At 45.7% G+C, this 14,889-nt stretch overlaps 1 protein-coding gene across 1 annotated transcript; it reads left to right on the top strand.

The window, feature by feature from the left end:
• Nucleotides 1-5,976: 5,976 nt before the first annotated feature.
• On the top strand, nucleotides 5,977-12,327 carry cyb561 (cytochrome b561). Its single transcript, XM_070923297.1, has 6 exons — nucleotides 5,977-6,005; nucleotides 7,180-7,387; nucleotides 9,336-9,434; nucleotides 9,531-9,634; nucleotides 9,738-9,895; nucleotides 10,479-12,327. Exons 2-6 carry the CDS (start codon nucleotides 7,183-7,185, stop codon nucleotides 10,669-10,671), a joined length of 759 nt encoding a protein of 252 aa, XP_070779398.1. The 5' UTR covers nucleotides 5,977-6,005; nucleotides 7,180-7,182; the 3' UTR covers nucleotides 10,672-12,327.
• The last annotated feature ends 2,562 nt before the right edge of the window (nucleotides 12,328-14,889 follow it).

Here is a 14,889-nt window from a genome sequence, read left to right as displayed (position 1 = left end):
GATAAGCGCCTGAAGGTGGCCCCCCTCCTGGAGATGGTCCCTGTATCAAAATCAAATTTTTAGGATTTTGGTTGTGTGCTCGGATGTTTCATACTCACGAAATCAATGTGTTCAATGAATGTGCCGCAGAGCAAACCGGTGAGAAACGGGGTTGTTAATAGTGGGTCCAACAGGTCATTTTTGCCCCAGAGGCCCCCCCCTAGCAGGTTACTCCAGCCTTGGCCTTTCTTTGCTGCACATCACGAATTGAACTCCCTCGGGTCTGGGAGTGCTGGTTGACCAAAAGAAGTTTATATTTTAGATAACACGTGGAATATTTTGTGCATAGTGTCACTCATCAACACATCTCTGAGGTCACCACGGCCACATTAACCTGCTAGGGGGCTCCTATTCACCCATACCCCCACCCCATTCTCAATGCAACGTACAGTACAGTTTTCCCATGCTACCTGCATGGAGACTTGACTGAACACAGGATTATTATGAATCAGCAACAACAAAAATGAATACCTGAAGCGAGACTATCTTACTTTTCAAAAGAGCGCATTCTTCCTCTTACAAATGAAAAGTTAAACCCAGAGGGAACAGAACGCACCCCCCTCGACCAATTCAACACACTCGGGAATTTGGCTGCTACATCCTTACTTGGTCTGGTATGACCAGTAGCTTATGGAGGCTAATGTTAGCAAATGTTAAGCAGAGTTCACTGACTTCATGACTCTCCTCTATTTGTGCTATTGTCACAACATATTGTAGCATTCACCATTATCCCATAATTGCCGCTTGTGGCCACAGTGTTCAGCAAAAGTTACATAGGCTCCCTTTAAGGCCCTCATCATGTCTGGTTAGATTGATTGTTTTAATAGTGGTGTATATTTGCCAACATATTGTCACTTAAAGACACCAGCTGACACACAGTAAGGGGGGTATGGGCCCTTGTGGGAGTTGGTAATCCAGCCTTGGTAATCACATTACATCATTACTTTCCCCAGTAACAAAGCAGTGTTGCACTTTTTCACTCTTTTATTGTCAACCAGTGAAAATGTGATCTCCCTGAAGGATTTTAACAAATACATTCCATACCGTTTTAGCACCTTGATGTTAATGGGAAGAGGCGAAGGGTCATACTGGATGCCAGATTTGTACAATTTAACAATCATTTTTAGCCATTCTAGCGGCGTGGCCCAATGTCCAGACTGAAATATGTCAACGACCATTTGGTGGGTTGCCATGAAAGTTTGTATCATGGTCCCCGGAGGATGAATCCCGATGACTTTGGCAATCCCCTGACCTTTTCCTTTAGCACCACCATGAGGTTTAACATTTGTGGTTTTTAGTGAAACGTCTCACCATTATTGGGTGGAGTTGCCATGACATTTGCATACACGCATTCATGTCCCCCTCAGGGTGAATTTAAACACTTTGCCGATGCTCTGACTTTTCATCTAGCCCCATCATCCGGTCAAAACCTACATGTTTTGTCCCATACTTGTTTCTGACAAAATACCTGCAAAACTAATAACATTCCCATCAGCCTCGGCGGCACGTTGTGCCAATTAGCAAACATTAGCATGCTAACATGCTGGACTAAGATGATACGAACATGACAAACATCATACCTTCTCAACGTCCGCATGTTAGCATACTGACGTTAGCAATCAGCTCAAAGCACTGCAGTGCCTGTGTACTGCCTCACAGGGCTGCTAGCATGGCTGTAGATCAGTCTTCTTCTATTATATAATTTTAGCATTTACCAAAAAAGTACAGTCTTCGCTAAGACAGTGTACTGCAAAAATACATTGTGGAACAGAGTGTTGCATAACAGAACTGTGGTGGGACCTCGTCTCCATTTGGGAATACGCCTGTGAGGTTTGTTAAAACTGATTTTAAAATACCTTTAATTATGATGCACACAGGTAAAAGTGTCCGAATGGACAAGATTTAAAAGCCTCACTTCATTCATCATTGTTTACAATATGAGTATACAGTATTCTTTCCTTGAGGAAAAGGGAGGAGAGGAGGAATCATAGTTGAAGCTATAAATATATTCACTCTTTGCACAATGTGACAGCAAAACAGATAGATGAGGAGGAGGAGGTGGAGGAGGTGGAGGGAATAGGAAAAAAAAGGAGATTTGGAAATATGAGGGAGGGAAGAAGGTAAGAGAATGCGACAGAGCAGGGAGGTTGGAGAAAAGATGAAGGGGAGAAGGAGAGAAGCAGGGAGAGAGATGGAGGAAGGAAGGAAGGAAGGGAAAAGGAAGCACAGGGGGGGAAAGGGAAGTATGAAGGAGAGGGGAGGGGAAGCATTCTGCATGAACAGAGGAAAAGAAGAAGATAGAAAAGAGAGAGAGAGAGAGAGAGCGGGAGGTGGATGAAAGGACGGAGGGAGTGAGAGACAGAAATAGAGAGAAAGAAAGAGCTATTCTGGTAATGATGTTGTTGCCATGGAGACGGTGTCCTCAGTCAGACTACTCCACAGGTGCCTCGTGGGTATTTTTAAAGGACTGATTGGTGGAGGCCTTTGGAACAGAGCACTATTGATTGGTTGACATAGGTGAAGGTCAAAGGTCATCCCATTACCCTCCGAATGCTTCCTCATCTCCTCCTCCTTTTCTACTTCCATTGCTTGCTCGTCCCTGAATAGTCATGAAATGAATTCAAATAAAGCTAAAAACAATATACAGTATACTGCCTAATGCAAGTGCACTGTGCTCCGTTTAAAGGACCCTTCAAGAGCAAGAGACCTACTGTATGTTTACATCAAAGTGGCTATGATCAACATTGCTGTATCAACAATGGATCACATGACTACTTGTACCTTTTGTAAAAGGGCTTGTTTGTAGTGACAAACCCACTGAGAATCATCGCTAACGCTGCAGTTCCTCTCAGCTCTGCGTAGCATGTTAGCGCCTTTCAGCTCATTGCTTTGGTTTTCCAGCCCTCAACTTTTATTCATGTTTTGGTTCACTCTCGCCACTCTCATCAGCTGCTGTTTTCCGGATGCAGCAGGCCGCTGTTTTAGCGGAAAAGCTATAAAAACCCACTGTACGCTAACAACCCAACACCGAATGGCAGACAGGCAAAGTTAGCAACTAGCTGGCGAACATAGAGGAGCATTTAGCAGCTAAGGAGCCAGATATTTCCCTCAGGAGTTGGTGGAGTCCAAAACCAGAGCTACAAGGAGAGTGAATACTGTTCCATTCCAATTAAACAGTCAAAAGTAGAGTTTAACATTATGAAACCTGCGATTTGCGTTTGGCCACCTGTCTGCAATGGAACACGAAATAGTTCACCGCCTAACCCCCCAAACCCGTATCTTGCTTTTTTTTTTGGTACAGATTAAACACTGAGATATAACGTGTTAATTAGTGAGCTTTAGAGGTGCTGGTTGGCATTTTTTTGCTACCTTTGGACAGAGTCAGGCTAGCTGCCCCCCCCCCCCCCTGTTTCCAGTCCTTATGCTAAGCTAAGATAAGCTAGCCTGGCAGCTTATCATCTTCTTATCCAACTCTCAGCGAGACAGCGAGTGAGTGTATTTCCCAAAAGTCAGCAGTGGCTAACTGATTTCAGGTGACAGGGAGGACCAACGGAAATTCACAAACCTAAACACCATTTCTGTTCCGTGTTTCTTCAATGGTGACCTCATGCTGCACCAGTGGGTGGACATAAAATCTATAAGACTAATAGAAGCGTCACAGGTTCAAACCCACACAGGTAGAAAAGTGTCCAGTCATACTGAAGCAGGGCCAAAGACTTCATTATTATACTGGAAAAAAGAGGGGTGGGGGGGGTGGGGGTCCACTGGTGTAATTAAAAGACGAAGAGACACAGAGAGAGGGAGAGAGAGAGAGAGAGAGAGAATGAGGAGAAAGGATGGAGGAATAACATGTCAATATGTAGCGCGCGCGCACACACACACACACACACATACACACACGCACAAGCACACACACACACAGCAAAAGGAGCAGTGGTGAGTCAGCCTCCTGTGAGTCACTAGAGAAATCAGAAATGTCAGACAGAAAAAGAGCATACACACACACACACACACACACACACACAGCTATAGACACAAATTTCAGACATTAATGACGATAGCCTTGACAACTGTTCTCTTTCCACCTTCTGAGTGAAAGAAAGAGTGGAGGGCTTGATTCCCCCCCCCCCCCCCCCCCCCGCCGCCTGACTTTCAGACCCATAACACCAATTCACTTTCCAAACGGGCTTCTTCCTATCCCAGATGACCGCGCAGCAGCACATTTTCAGACATCCAATGAAACTGGAGCGGCAAACTCTACCTACACAGACTTCAGATGAAGGGAGCTCCTCCGTGATTCTCCATCTCCCGGTGCCGCCCTCTGAGAACCCTCAAGTCCCCCCAAACGGATCACGCAGACCCCAGGGGTGAGCACCGCTGATCCCCGCTGCTGCACTAAATGCTGCACTTTTGGCAGCATTTGCTCACAAGCGCAATTGTCTGAGACTGCAGCGCCCTCAAGAGGAGAGGGAGGGGGGATGCATGGATGTTAACTGACAGTCATTGCTGTACTTGAGGAAATGTACTTATTTATTTAGGTACAATATTGAGGTACTTATACTTTTAGTGCTTCCATTTTATGCATATTTATTTCTACTTCACTACATTTTAGAAGGAAATATTATACTGTTCACCCCTCTGAATGCATTTGATAGCTTTATCTATATTTATCGATCTATATTATTTATAAATATGATTTATGTGACAGTTTAGTGAGCTGAGAGGACAGTCCAAACTGGTCTTCTCAAGGGACCACAAAGATGAATATATTGTAGCAGCCTTTGTTAGCCATATATTAATATCTAAAATATTATGTAACTGTACTATACAGCATCCCCTGTCAAGTTATTTTAGAAAACAATTAAAGCTGCATCTAAAAAAAAAAAGTGTTTCCATCACTGTGTGTTTACATCGGTCATATGAAGGCATAAATGCGCATGGAAAGCCCTCTTCTCTGAACGCTAAGCGAGAAAAGCAACCAGCCTGAGAGCTCCCGGCAACGGTCCCGCTGACATGGCGGATTTGGATTACCCAGGGTGCACTGGGCTTGAAGATTTGCTTGAAGTCGCTGCTTTACAAATCTCACTTCTTTGCGAACCTGAGGCGCAAAACGGAAACACAAGCAAACAAAACCCATTGGCGACGTGGAGAAATTGTGCTACTAATGCTTCCGATGTTTGCTGCACTTAAGTAGCTTTTTCAGTGCAGTCATTTAACTTGCGTTACTTCTGTTAAGAGTACTCCATTAGGACATTGGGACTACTTGATCGAGTACTACTGCGCTGATTACACCATCTACTGCAAGTGGTGGCCCAGGGGAGATTGCCGAAACCATCTTAGACAATAGCTTACAGCACAGCAACACAAATGGCACTTTTTCACTTCAATGGGGAGTAGCAGCAGCAGTAGTAGTATTCGTCGTAGTATTCTGATAGTAGCAGAGGCAGGTTGGGCAGTGTTAGTGGTGCTGGCATATGTCGTATAAGCAGTGTTAGGTGCATTCATTTGATTCTCCTCTAATGAGCTGCTATGATTCACTGACGGACACTCCCATCCCTCATTTTCCTCTTCACCATCTCCTCTCCTCCCTCTTACACTCCCCCATCTCCCTTTCTCTCCAGTGTTGTCAAGGCAACAAACCTCTACACTGGAGCTGCTCGTCATCAAATCCAGGCAGTCCACCCCTCCACCCAATCCCCCCCCCCCCCCCCTTCTCTTGATGTTATTGTGACGTTTCCTGTGAGGAGCCCAACTCGGTGGCAGAAGTCTGTATTCACTTGTTATATGGCTTGTTAGAGGGCTGGTGGTAATGACAACAATAACAAGGGTGTAACAGCGCATGGGTTGGGCTTGTTCAGGAGGGCATCCAAAACACACACACACACACACACACAGGGCGGGGGGAGGCGGATCTGTGAGTAGGCTCCAGGACTTCCTCAGCAGAGCAGAGCAGAGCCGACAGCGCAGTAAGTATTTCACACCATCGCTCCTTTATTATTCCCATTCATGCACCCCTCCCCCCTCCTTCCCCCCTCCCATATGGAAACTGTCTTTTTAGTGTTACCATCATCACCATCAGAGCATGAGTGGAGTAGAATGTAGCGGAGGGTCCCTCCGGATCCCTGACCGGCGCCAGGTAACAGGTGACAGCTCGCCATCGGAGCTACACCACTTCGGGAGGTGGCCTATAATTTGTAATATCCCTGTACTTATGGTAGTGTGTGTGTGTGTGTGTGTGTGTGTGTGTGTGTGTGTGTGTGTGTGTGGTCATTTGTCTGGACGGGGAATCCTGAGTGATAATTGGCTTCGGCGCGGTCGTGACAGCGACTCTCCGCGGAGGCGCCGCCATAACGAGGCGCGCAGGCAGGAAGGCCGTTCGATTTTCGGCCCATTTCTGCCCGTGTCCTCGTGTAACTCCCGTCAGCTCGGCGCGACACTTCCTGCTGTGTGACCCCGGCGTCATGTTTGTGTTGTGCGACTCTTCGGCTGATAGAGAGGCGCGATAAAAGCGCGCAGATGTGGGTTCCGTGTCTTTTTCTTTCTTTCGTTTTTTTTTTTGTTTTTATAACCCCAGCAGTTTTATTCTGAAGGAGCTCCGTGTTGACTGTCTAATCATCAAGAGTTTATTGTGAAATCATTTGCTCCAATTAAGTAGCCACATTTGACTAAACTCTTTACTCAGTAATTGTACTGTATCAGCCAGTCAAACTTGTACTTGTACTATGTAGTTCAAAGTAAAAGCAAGTATTACCTATTAAGCAGTAAATAAGTACCGTCAGTACAGTTTTGAGGTACCTTGGCGTTGCAGTGGTAATACTGTCAATTCCTGACAGACCTTTATGCTGTGGGACGCTCTTCAGCTGAGCCCTCTTCAGCGTGGCCAGATTGGGTTGGGGGGGGGGGGGGGGGGGGGGGGGGCCCTGGGCAAGAGATGCTCTCGGGCCCCCACTGACCACTTTGACCCTTCCACAAGATAAGGCCATAAAGATGTTGAATATTATATTCAGAGCGTTAAATATGTTCCACTCAAAAGCTGAAATGACTCCAACTACAACATTAAAGGGGGGTGGGGGTGGGGGGGGGGCTCCTAATTGAATCCACTTGAATTGAGTTCGTAATCTCGCTGTTTCTCCTTCTCAGGTCATGGAGGATTCCGCTCCGCGTCCGGGCCGCTCTGCGTTCGCGTGGCTGGTGGGAGCGTCCCAGGTGCTGGGTCTGGCGTCGGTGGTGCTGACCGGGGTGTGGATGGGTCACTACCGCGGGGGCTTCGCCTGGGACGGCTCCGCGCGGGAGTTCAACCTGCACCCCCTGTGCATGGTGCTGGGGATGGTCTTCCTGCAGGGTGACGGTGAGTTTATAAATGTTAAATAAATACGAATGATGAACGTCTGTGTGGTTTGTTGAACTTCTTATTCCGTGCTTCAATAGACAGTTTCGCCATCCCATAATTTATTTACTATTTATTTTTACGGGCATCTTTGGAAATCTTTTTTTTTTTTTTTTTTAAATGGCCCTAATTTTTTGTCAACAAAACTGCAACCATACCTGATTGGTTTCGGTTAAGCAGAGCATGCCATTTAGTTAGCACGCTTGGCATCGTAGTGTAATTTAGCATGTTACTGTGACGGCATGCTAGTATGCTACGTTAGCATTAATCTCAATGCAAGACTGAGACTGAATGGAACTCTGTCATTACACTTTGCTCACTAAAGGTTCGAGCTACTCGCTAGCCTGCACAATCTGTTAGCTTCTAGTGGGTCTCCGCCATCAGTACTGTCCTGGTTCAGCAGAGGTCTTGACCTGTTGGTGGTAAACGTCTGTTCCCAATGTCGCGGCGGGATAATTCACTTTGGACACTCGTCCTCAGGGAACCGCGAACGTCTCTACCAAACAACGTATCAATCCATCCAGTTCTGAGGGAGATATTTCAGTCCTGACTAAAGTGGTGGACCTTCGGATCCACCATCAGACAGGCACACCCTAGAGAAACATCAGAATAGACTGAGTTCCTTCCAGGAAGTGAGCCACCATCTCTGCCCACCACTGATATCTTCAGACTAACCCGGCCGGCCTTACATCAGTTTGTAGTCATGGTTACGCTCAGTCATTTTCAGACAATATTCTGTATAATTGAGTGAAACACTGGAAGCAGGGGCCCAGCAGAGTGTGGATGCTGTATTTTAGTCAGCCTGTTGGCGTGCGTCCTAGCCTCAAGCACTGTGTTGCTGACCTGTTGCATTAAGCCAACACTGCCCAGACGCCCATCAACCCCCACCACCACCACCCCCCCATCCAGCAAGTCTGATTTATAGCCAGCAGACTGAGCTGCATCTTTTTCAGCTGCAGAGCAGAAGGGGTCCACTGCTGCCTTTACAAAAAACAGCTAAGTCTCCGCAGCTGATCTGTCACCTATGTTCCTCAAAGAAGAACGCATTTGAAATGGTAAGCCCCCCCCCCCCCCCCCCTTCCCGCTTTCGCGCCTGCAGCCCCGGGTACTTGTGCTAATGAGAGTAATCAGATCAGTCCAACCGGTTCACAGCTGTCTGTTACAGAGCTAGATTGCATTAGAGCAATAAAAGCAAAGGTCAACTGGACATTAGATGGGGACTGAGCGGATGGGTGGGTGGGGGGGGGGGGGGGGGGGGGTAGTTAGTAAGAGATGGAACACACATACACCTCAGAGCTGATTCACTGTGATTCAGTCTGCTTTTGTTGCCCCCTCAGGCCACGTCCACGCTAATGTGGACACACGGCAAACCTGTTGTTCTCTACCATCTGTATCTGCAGTCAATCAGCATCTGTGGCCACTTCAAACATATTTGAGCCCGTGGATGGAGGACAGAACCCCCCCCCCCCCCCCCAAAAAAAAAAGCCTCACGTATGGTTGGCCACGCGATCGATTTGTCGGAGTCGCTCGTGGCCGTCAACAAATGGCACTTCACAGTGGAAAGGGTGTGAAGCTGCTCAGTGGGAAACGGCAGGACGCTGCTGGCTCAGGCGGGCAGAAGGAAGGATTTAAACCGAACACAAATACCGATTGTGTGGCGTTCTGCTGCTGCGATGACAGAAAATACAGCAAAAGGCTCAGTTTTACACCTTCCGCACGCGTTGTGATCATCACATACTGTTCCCGACACTTTTGACACTTTTTGCTTGTTTGATATTTTTCTACTTGATGTGCCCTGAAACAATTGTTGCCATTATGTTTTTTTTTTTATAACTTTCTCTATAACTATTTGCTTAATTTCTGCGTTATTGCTCTCACTCTCTCTCTCTCTCTCTCTCTCTCTCTCCAGCCATCCTGGTCTACAGGGTCTTTCGAAATGAGGCGAAGAGGAACGTGAAGCTGCTCCACGGCATCATTCACCTGCTCGCCCTCATCATCAGCATCATAGGTGAGAGAGGGCGAGGGAGAGTGGGCATGTGTGGAAGTTGAGAGATGGAGAGGGAAAAAGATGCCTAAAGGATTGTTTCTGCGTGTGTGTGTGTAGGCTTTGTAGCTGTGTTTGACTTCCACAGAGCAGCAAAGATTCCAGACATGTACTCTCTACACAGCTGGTGCGGCATGGCTACCTTAGTCTTATTCTGCATACAGGTACACACACACACACACTATATATATATATATATATATATATATATATATATATATATCTCTAAGAGTAACGCTAACTTTTCATCCCCCCGGTCTCTCCCAGTGGGTGATGGGTTTGCTGTTCTTCCTGTTTCCTGCTGCGTCGTCGTGGTTACGAGCCTCGTACCTCCCCATCCATGTGTTCTGCGGCCTGGTTCTGCTGGTTATGGCCATAGGGAGCAGCCTGCTCGGCATCACGGAGAAACTCCTCTTCAGCATCATGTACGTCTGTCTGACTGCCCGTCTCCATTCATCGACTTTCTCGTCATTATATATAAAAAACATATTTCTTTGACTTCCAACCAGAAAAGGCTAGAAAATGTTAAGTGTGCTCATCTATCACAATCACTGTATGCAGGTCCAAATGCCTTAAAATGTGAATTCTTTGCATGCAAGATGTTATAAGAGAGTTGAGGCACATAAAGAATTTGAAGTGTAAGCTTTAAAAGGAGTTGAGGTGTTGTTTGTCGTGGAATCCCTGAAAGCATTCGCAGGTTCCAGTCACTTTGTATGTATGTAGCACGGAAAGTAGCTCGACTAACTGGTGAGGCGTACGGCCTGAAAGCAGTTGAAGTGTCATTTGAAGAGTTCGATGAAAGCAGTTGAACTGTCAGCTTCAAAAAAGTACGCCATGAAAGCAGCTGAAGTGTCAGTCGCTGTCTAAATCATGAAAGCATCTGAAGTGTCATTTGAACACAAAGAGATGAAAAATGTTAAACAAGTAACACAAAGATGTAGTAATATTGCATTATATTTTTGATCTAACACCCCCCCCCCCCCCCCCCCCCTCTCTCTCTGGGCCCAGGCCAATCTACTCTGGGTTCGCCCCAGAGGGGGTGCTGGCCAACATCTTGGGGATCCTGCTGGTGTGTTTCGGGATGCTGCTGGGCTACTTGATCACCAGGGAGGAGTACAGACGTCCGCCAAACCCAGAGGAAGAGTCTCTGTCTGTTCACTTCAAGACCCTGACTGAGGGGGGGTCACCCGCCACGCCCTGACCTCAATGTGACGTCTGACAACCCCCCCCCCCCCCCCCCATCTGGACATAAACAGTGTCCTGCCAACAGACTAGCTGTGCTACCGGTCTCTGTTTCTATCTAGTTACAAAGTCATCCATTTCAAAAAACAGGTCACAAAAGTGAGTTTTCAAAGGTTTAGGTTTGGTTCAGTAAAATCAATAAAATCATGGACAGGAAGCTTTAATCGTTGTCTCTCTCCTGTTATCATTGCAAACAAATTGGGGAGCAGGGAGAGAAAGAAAGAAACATCTGAATAAAATGCATTTGAAAAACAACCAAACCCCAACCTAAACCGAGACAAAAGCTTTACGCAACCGAAAAGGCTCGAACCCGACCCGCAACCCGAGACTACTGTTGCAGCCGTCAAGTCAGGTAGCAGAATTCTACATCCCTCTACTTGAGCAATGCAGTCCTGCACACTGGCCGGACGTTGGCGCTAGAAACGTCCCGCGTCGGTGTCCAGGACAGGCACGTTTCAGTGGGCCAAAACAAAACCCGTCCAATTACGATCCCGTCTCTACTGCGCTCTGCTGTGTTTCGTCCACGTCAGACTGCTAGTGTTGCTACATGTGCGACTGCACTAACGCAAGTGAAACGCATGATACGTCTTCTCTAGTATTAACAATTGTCAGGAGTCGCATTCTCCCAGCTAAATAATTGATATTATATGAATTAAAGTTGATCAATTTAATAGTTTAAATTCAGTATTTGGATCAAGTAGCTTGTGGAAAATAAGCTCTGCCAAATGTAGTAGCCCACACCTGTTATTTCAATGTGCTGGATACGTATCTAATCAACATTGCATATTTTTCTGCTGCTATGTATATAATTATTTAGTTACCGCTGTATGTAGATTGAGCATCCTTGGCACAAACACGTATTTTTCGGTTGAAGTACGTCATCGCTTGAGTGTGCACTGGGCAAGCGGTGTCATTTAGCCGAGTACAGATTGGACTTACAGATTGATCTACGCGTTTCCGTGATTAAAAATAAATAAATCGATTAAAAAACGAATAGTATTTCTGAAGAGGACAAACGCTGTAATGCCTGAAATGTTCGGATAATGCGGCCCATGCGCCATGATGATGTCAGCGAAGTTTTAAAAGTCATAAGAAAAGGTAGTGCAGAAGGTTTAGCTTTTTCGTGAAAATGATTTACGTCTCACTGCGTTTGTCGGTTCCAACAAGATAAATCGCCGTGTGATGGAGTTTATCGGACGTCCTGCAGTATCGATACCCGTCCAAGATCCAAGTGGCGAGATGCCCAGTCAGTACAGAAACGAAACGCGATGCATCAACAAAATGTATTCCATTTGTCCATTAGTGAGCTGTTTTTATTGAAATTGACTGTCATGAAAAAAAAATACATATGTCCAGTGTGTATTTAGATAAATGCTTTTGGAGTTTTCATTTTTACCTAAAGCTGTTCAATGTATGTCTTTGCTTAACCAAGTTAAAAACAGTAGCTGCAGTTGTTTGACTCCACTAGTGCCTAATACAAAGCTTTTACAGAAGATTCGCAAATGTACGTTGATGAATGTTGTTTGTGTTTATGTATTGTTTTTTGACAGTGTCATCTTTCAAATGGAAGTATTAATCTCGTTGGGACAACCTTAAATAAACAAAACAAGCAACATGTATGAAGTGGCTGCAGTTTTTTCCAGTTTCCAGTTGTGTTTTTTCACCTGACTTAAACTTATAATTTTAGTTGCATCATTTATTTAAAAGTAACTATAACTGCAAATTGCTACGTTTGAATGTCCCACGGGGGCCTCCAGAAATGGGGTGCAATCGAGCACCAACCTCCAATTCTGAAAAGTGCCCTAAAACTGCATTCTCTCTAATGGCCAGCAGGAGGCGACTCCACTGGTTGCAAAAAGAAGTGAGATTGTATAGAAGTCTATGAGAAAATGACCCTATTTCTGAACATTTTCCTGATGAGTTTATTGTCTCAATTGCTAGTTTCAAGTCTTCCTCAACACAGCATGATGTCCATTTGGTAAATGATGGTCCCATTTAGAATCAAATAGACAATAAAGCAGGGTATGCTTTAGGGCGGGGCTACCTAGTAGCTACTTTGCACAGCATAGCTAGGAGCCAGGTGCAGTCAGGTTGCAGGTATAGGTAGGTGTGCATATTGTCTTCGGGTTCTCAGATCCCCAGCTCCACCCTCTCGTCCAAATATGGTCACTTCTGGTTCCAAAAAAAAAAAATGAAGATGGCGACGGCCAAAATGCCAAACTCGACGACAGTCCACAAAGCAACGGGTGACGTCACGGCGGCGAAGTCCACTTCTTTTATACAGTCTATGGGTGTAACTGCTGACACCTAGAGCATCTGGCAGCTAAAGCATCTTCCTGCCACTTCGCCGCAGCCTGGGGGAATTAATCTAATCGCATCTTTCCATTGACTGTGTGCGCAATCATACAATCACCACCGCTTTTGAAACACACCCAGAGAGAGAGAGAGACGTACACATCTGTCTTTCATTCAGCTTTATTCCTCTTTGTAATGTTAATTCAGCAGTCAGCAATTTCACGAGCTGATTAAAAACACAGTCATGTTGTTTTAAATGTTGAACAATGGTGTCCTTATTGTAACCGTCCTGGGTTTTAAATATTAACTTATCTTACAGACAGTGAAAAAGCCCACGGAAAACCCACTAACGGAATATACACCACAAGGGTGGAACAGGCGGAAGTACTGCTCGACTACCTGCGGCGTCTCAAACTCGGGTCGCGTCCTACACGTACAGCACGGCACATTGTTTTATTGACGGACGACACATCTGTCATCCGGCTCATCAAGGATTTAAAGCAACACTGATGAACTACGCTTAACGCTTTAATTATTTGAAACTAGCCTTGAACGTCCAATCAACTTGATAATAATGTACTTCATCATTCTAACTGGCCAGAATTACATTCCATGCCCAGCAGTCCGACCGTGAAAACGGCTTGTGAACCAGAGTGATTAAGAATGACCACGTCTTCCCACGGCTGAAAACTCCTGAGCAGTAAGAAATAACGGCAGTGGTCACAGAGACTGTACCGTGACGGAGGTCAGAGGTCATAGGTTCCATCAGCAACTCTGAAACCAAGCTGCTGACTCTTTAGAAACTTGAAAAGAAATGTACAAAAAAAAACAAAAAAACAGGCATTCATGTGCGTAAAATACATTTAAAAAAAAAATGAAAGCTTAGTCCAACTTTCTAAATATCGTCACACAATAAGTCACACCTCCTCCGGAAAACAAGCCCTGGATTTGATTGTTAGCTAACCCCCTCCCTTTGTGAGGCTACGCCTGTCAAGCTTTCCATTCTCACACAGAAAACGTTCCACTTAAAAAGATGGGGGTGTCAGATTTACCGCTCGATCGGCTGCAGCTAGCTAGCTAATCAAGCTTAACATTAGCTCCACGAGTTGGTTGAAAATGGCATATCTAAAAATGAGAATCTTGTAAAAGGGATCTTAAATATGCAGTTGATGTTGGCTAACAAATTTGGCTGGGGTTGCTGGAGTGTAAACTTTACGAAATACAGTAAGGAGAAGCCAAGAGCTGCTAACGTTCCCCTAAACTCTGATAGAATCCAGGCCCGGTGCTACACAATGGATATGCTAGTGGTGGTTTTATACATAAGCTGCAACCCTACAAATTAATGTACTTAGTTAATGAAGTGCTCCTTGGCCGAGGAGGGAACGCTCGATTACTACTGCAGGTAGTAAGCTAGTTAGCCGGGCATGCTAATGATTAAAGCTCACGTTAGAGCAGATAAACACACTGTGAAAGCCGCTCCTTGCACTTGGTCTCGTGATTTTGGTTTTGGAAAGGCTAGGAGAAAAATACACCACCCTGCAAACTGTGCATTCTTCGGAGAAATGGGGGTTCGGACCAATGGCTCCATGCACACCACTTCAACATGACAGAAATACAAAGCTTGACAGGCCTTGAGCAGTTACGGTTGCTAAGGTATGGTTGAGCAATCACTGTTTTGGGGGAAGGGGTTTAGCGAACGGTAAGCTGGCTTTTATTGAGTTACTGACAGTAGAAGGAGCCAATCGCTGGTTCATGGGGCATGTTAGCACTATGTTTCCATGGTAATGGGTGTTAAAGGCCCTGGTATATCAGGTGGGATTCTTGTGGTTTGCATAAATTAGGACCTTCAGAACTATGGAATACCAAAGGACTTCATAGAAAA

The sequence above is a fragment of the Enoplosus armatus genome, chromosome 17 (assembly GCF_043641665.1).
Source record: "Enoplosus armatus isolate fEnoArm2 chromosome 17, fEnoArm2.hap1, whole genome shotgun sequence".
NCBI classification, from domain to species: domain Eukaryota; kingdom Metazoa; phylum Chordata; class Actinopteri; order Centrarchiformes; family Enoplosidae; genus Enoplosus; species Enoplosus armatus.
The sequence above is the reverse complement of the archived record's forward strand: the minus strand, read 5'-3'. Positions and strand labels throughout refer to the sequence as shown.

What these genes read in the sequence shown, in the direction of transcription:
- cyb561 (XM_070923297.1), top strand. Translation starts at nt 7,183, where the DNA reads ATGGAGGATTCCGCTCCGCGTCCGGGCCGCTCTGCGTTCGCGTGGCTG. An exon ending in TAGTCTTATTCTGCATACAG is followed by an intron (nt 9,635 to 9,737) that starts GTACACACACAC and finishes GGTCTCTCCCAG; the next exon opens with TGGGTGATGGGTTTGCTGTT. An exon ending in AAACTCCTCTTCAGCATCAT is followed by an intron (nt 9,896 to 10,478) that starts GTACGTCTGTCT and finishes CTCTGGGCCCAG; the next exon opens with GCCAATCTACTCTGGGTTCG.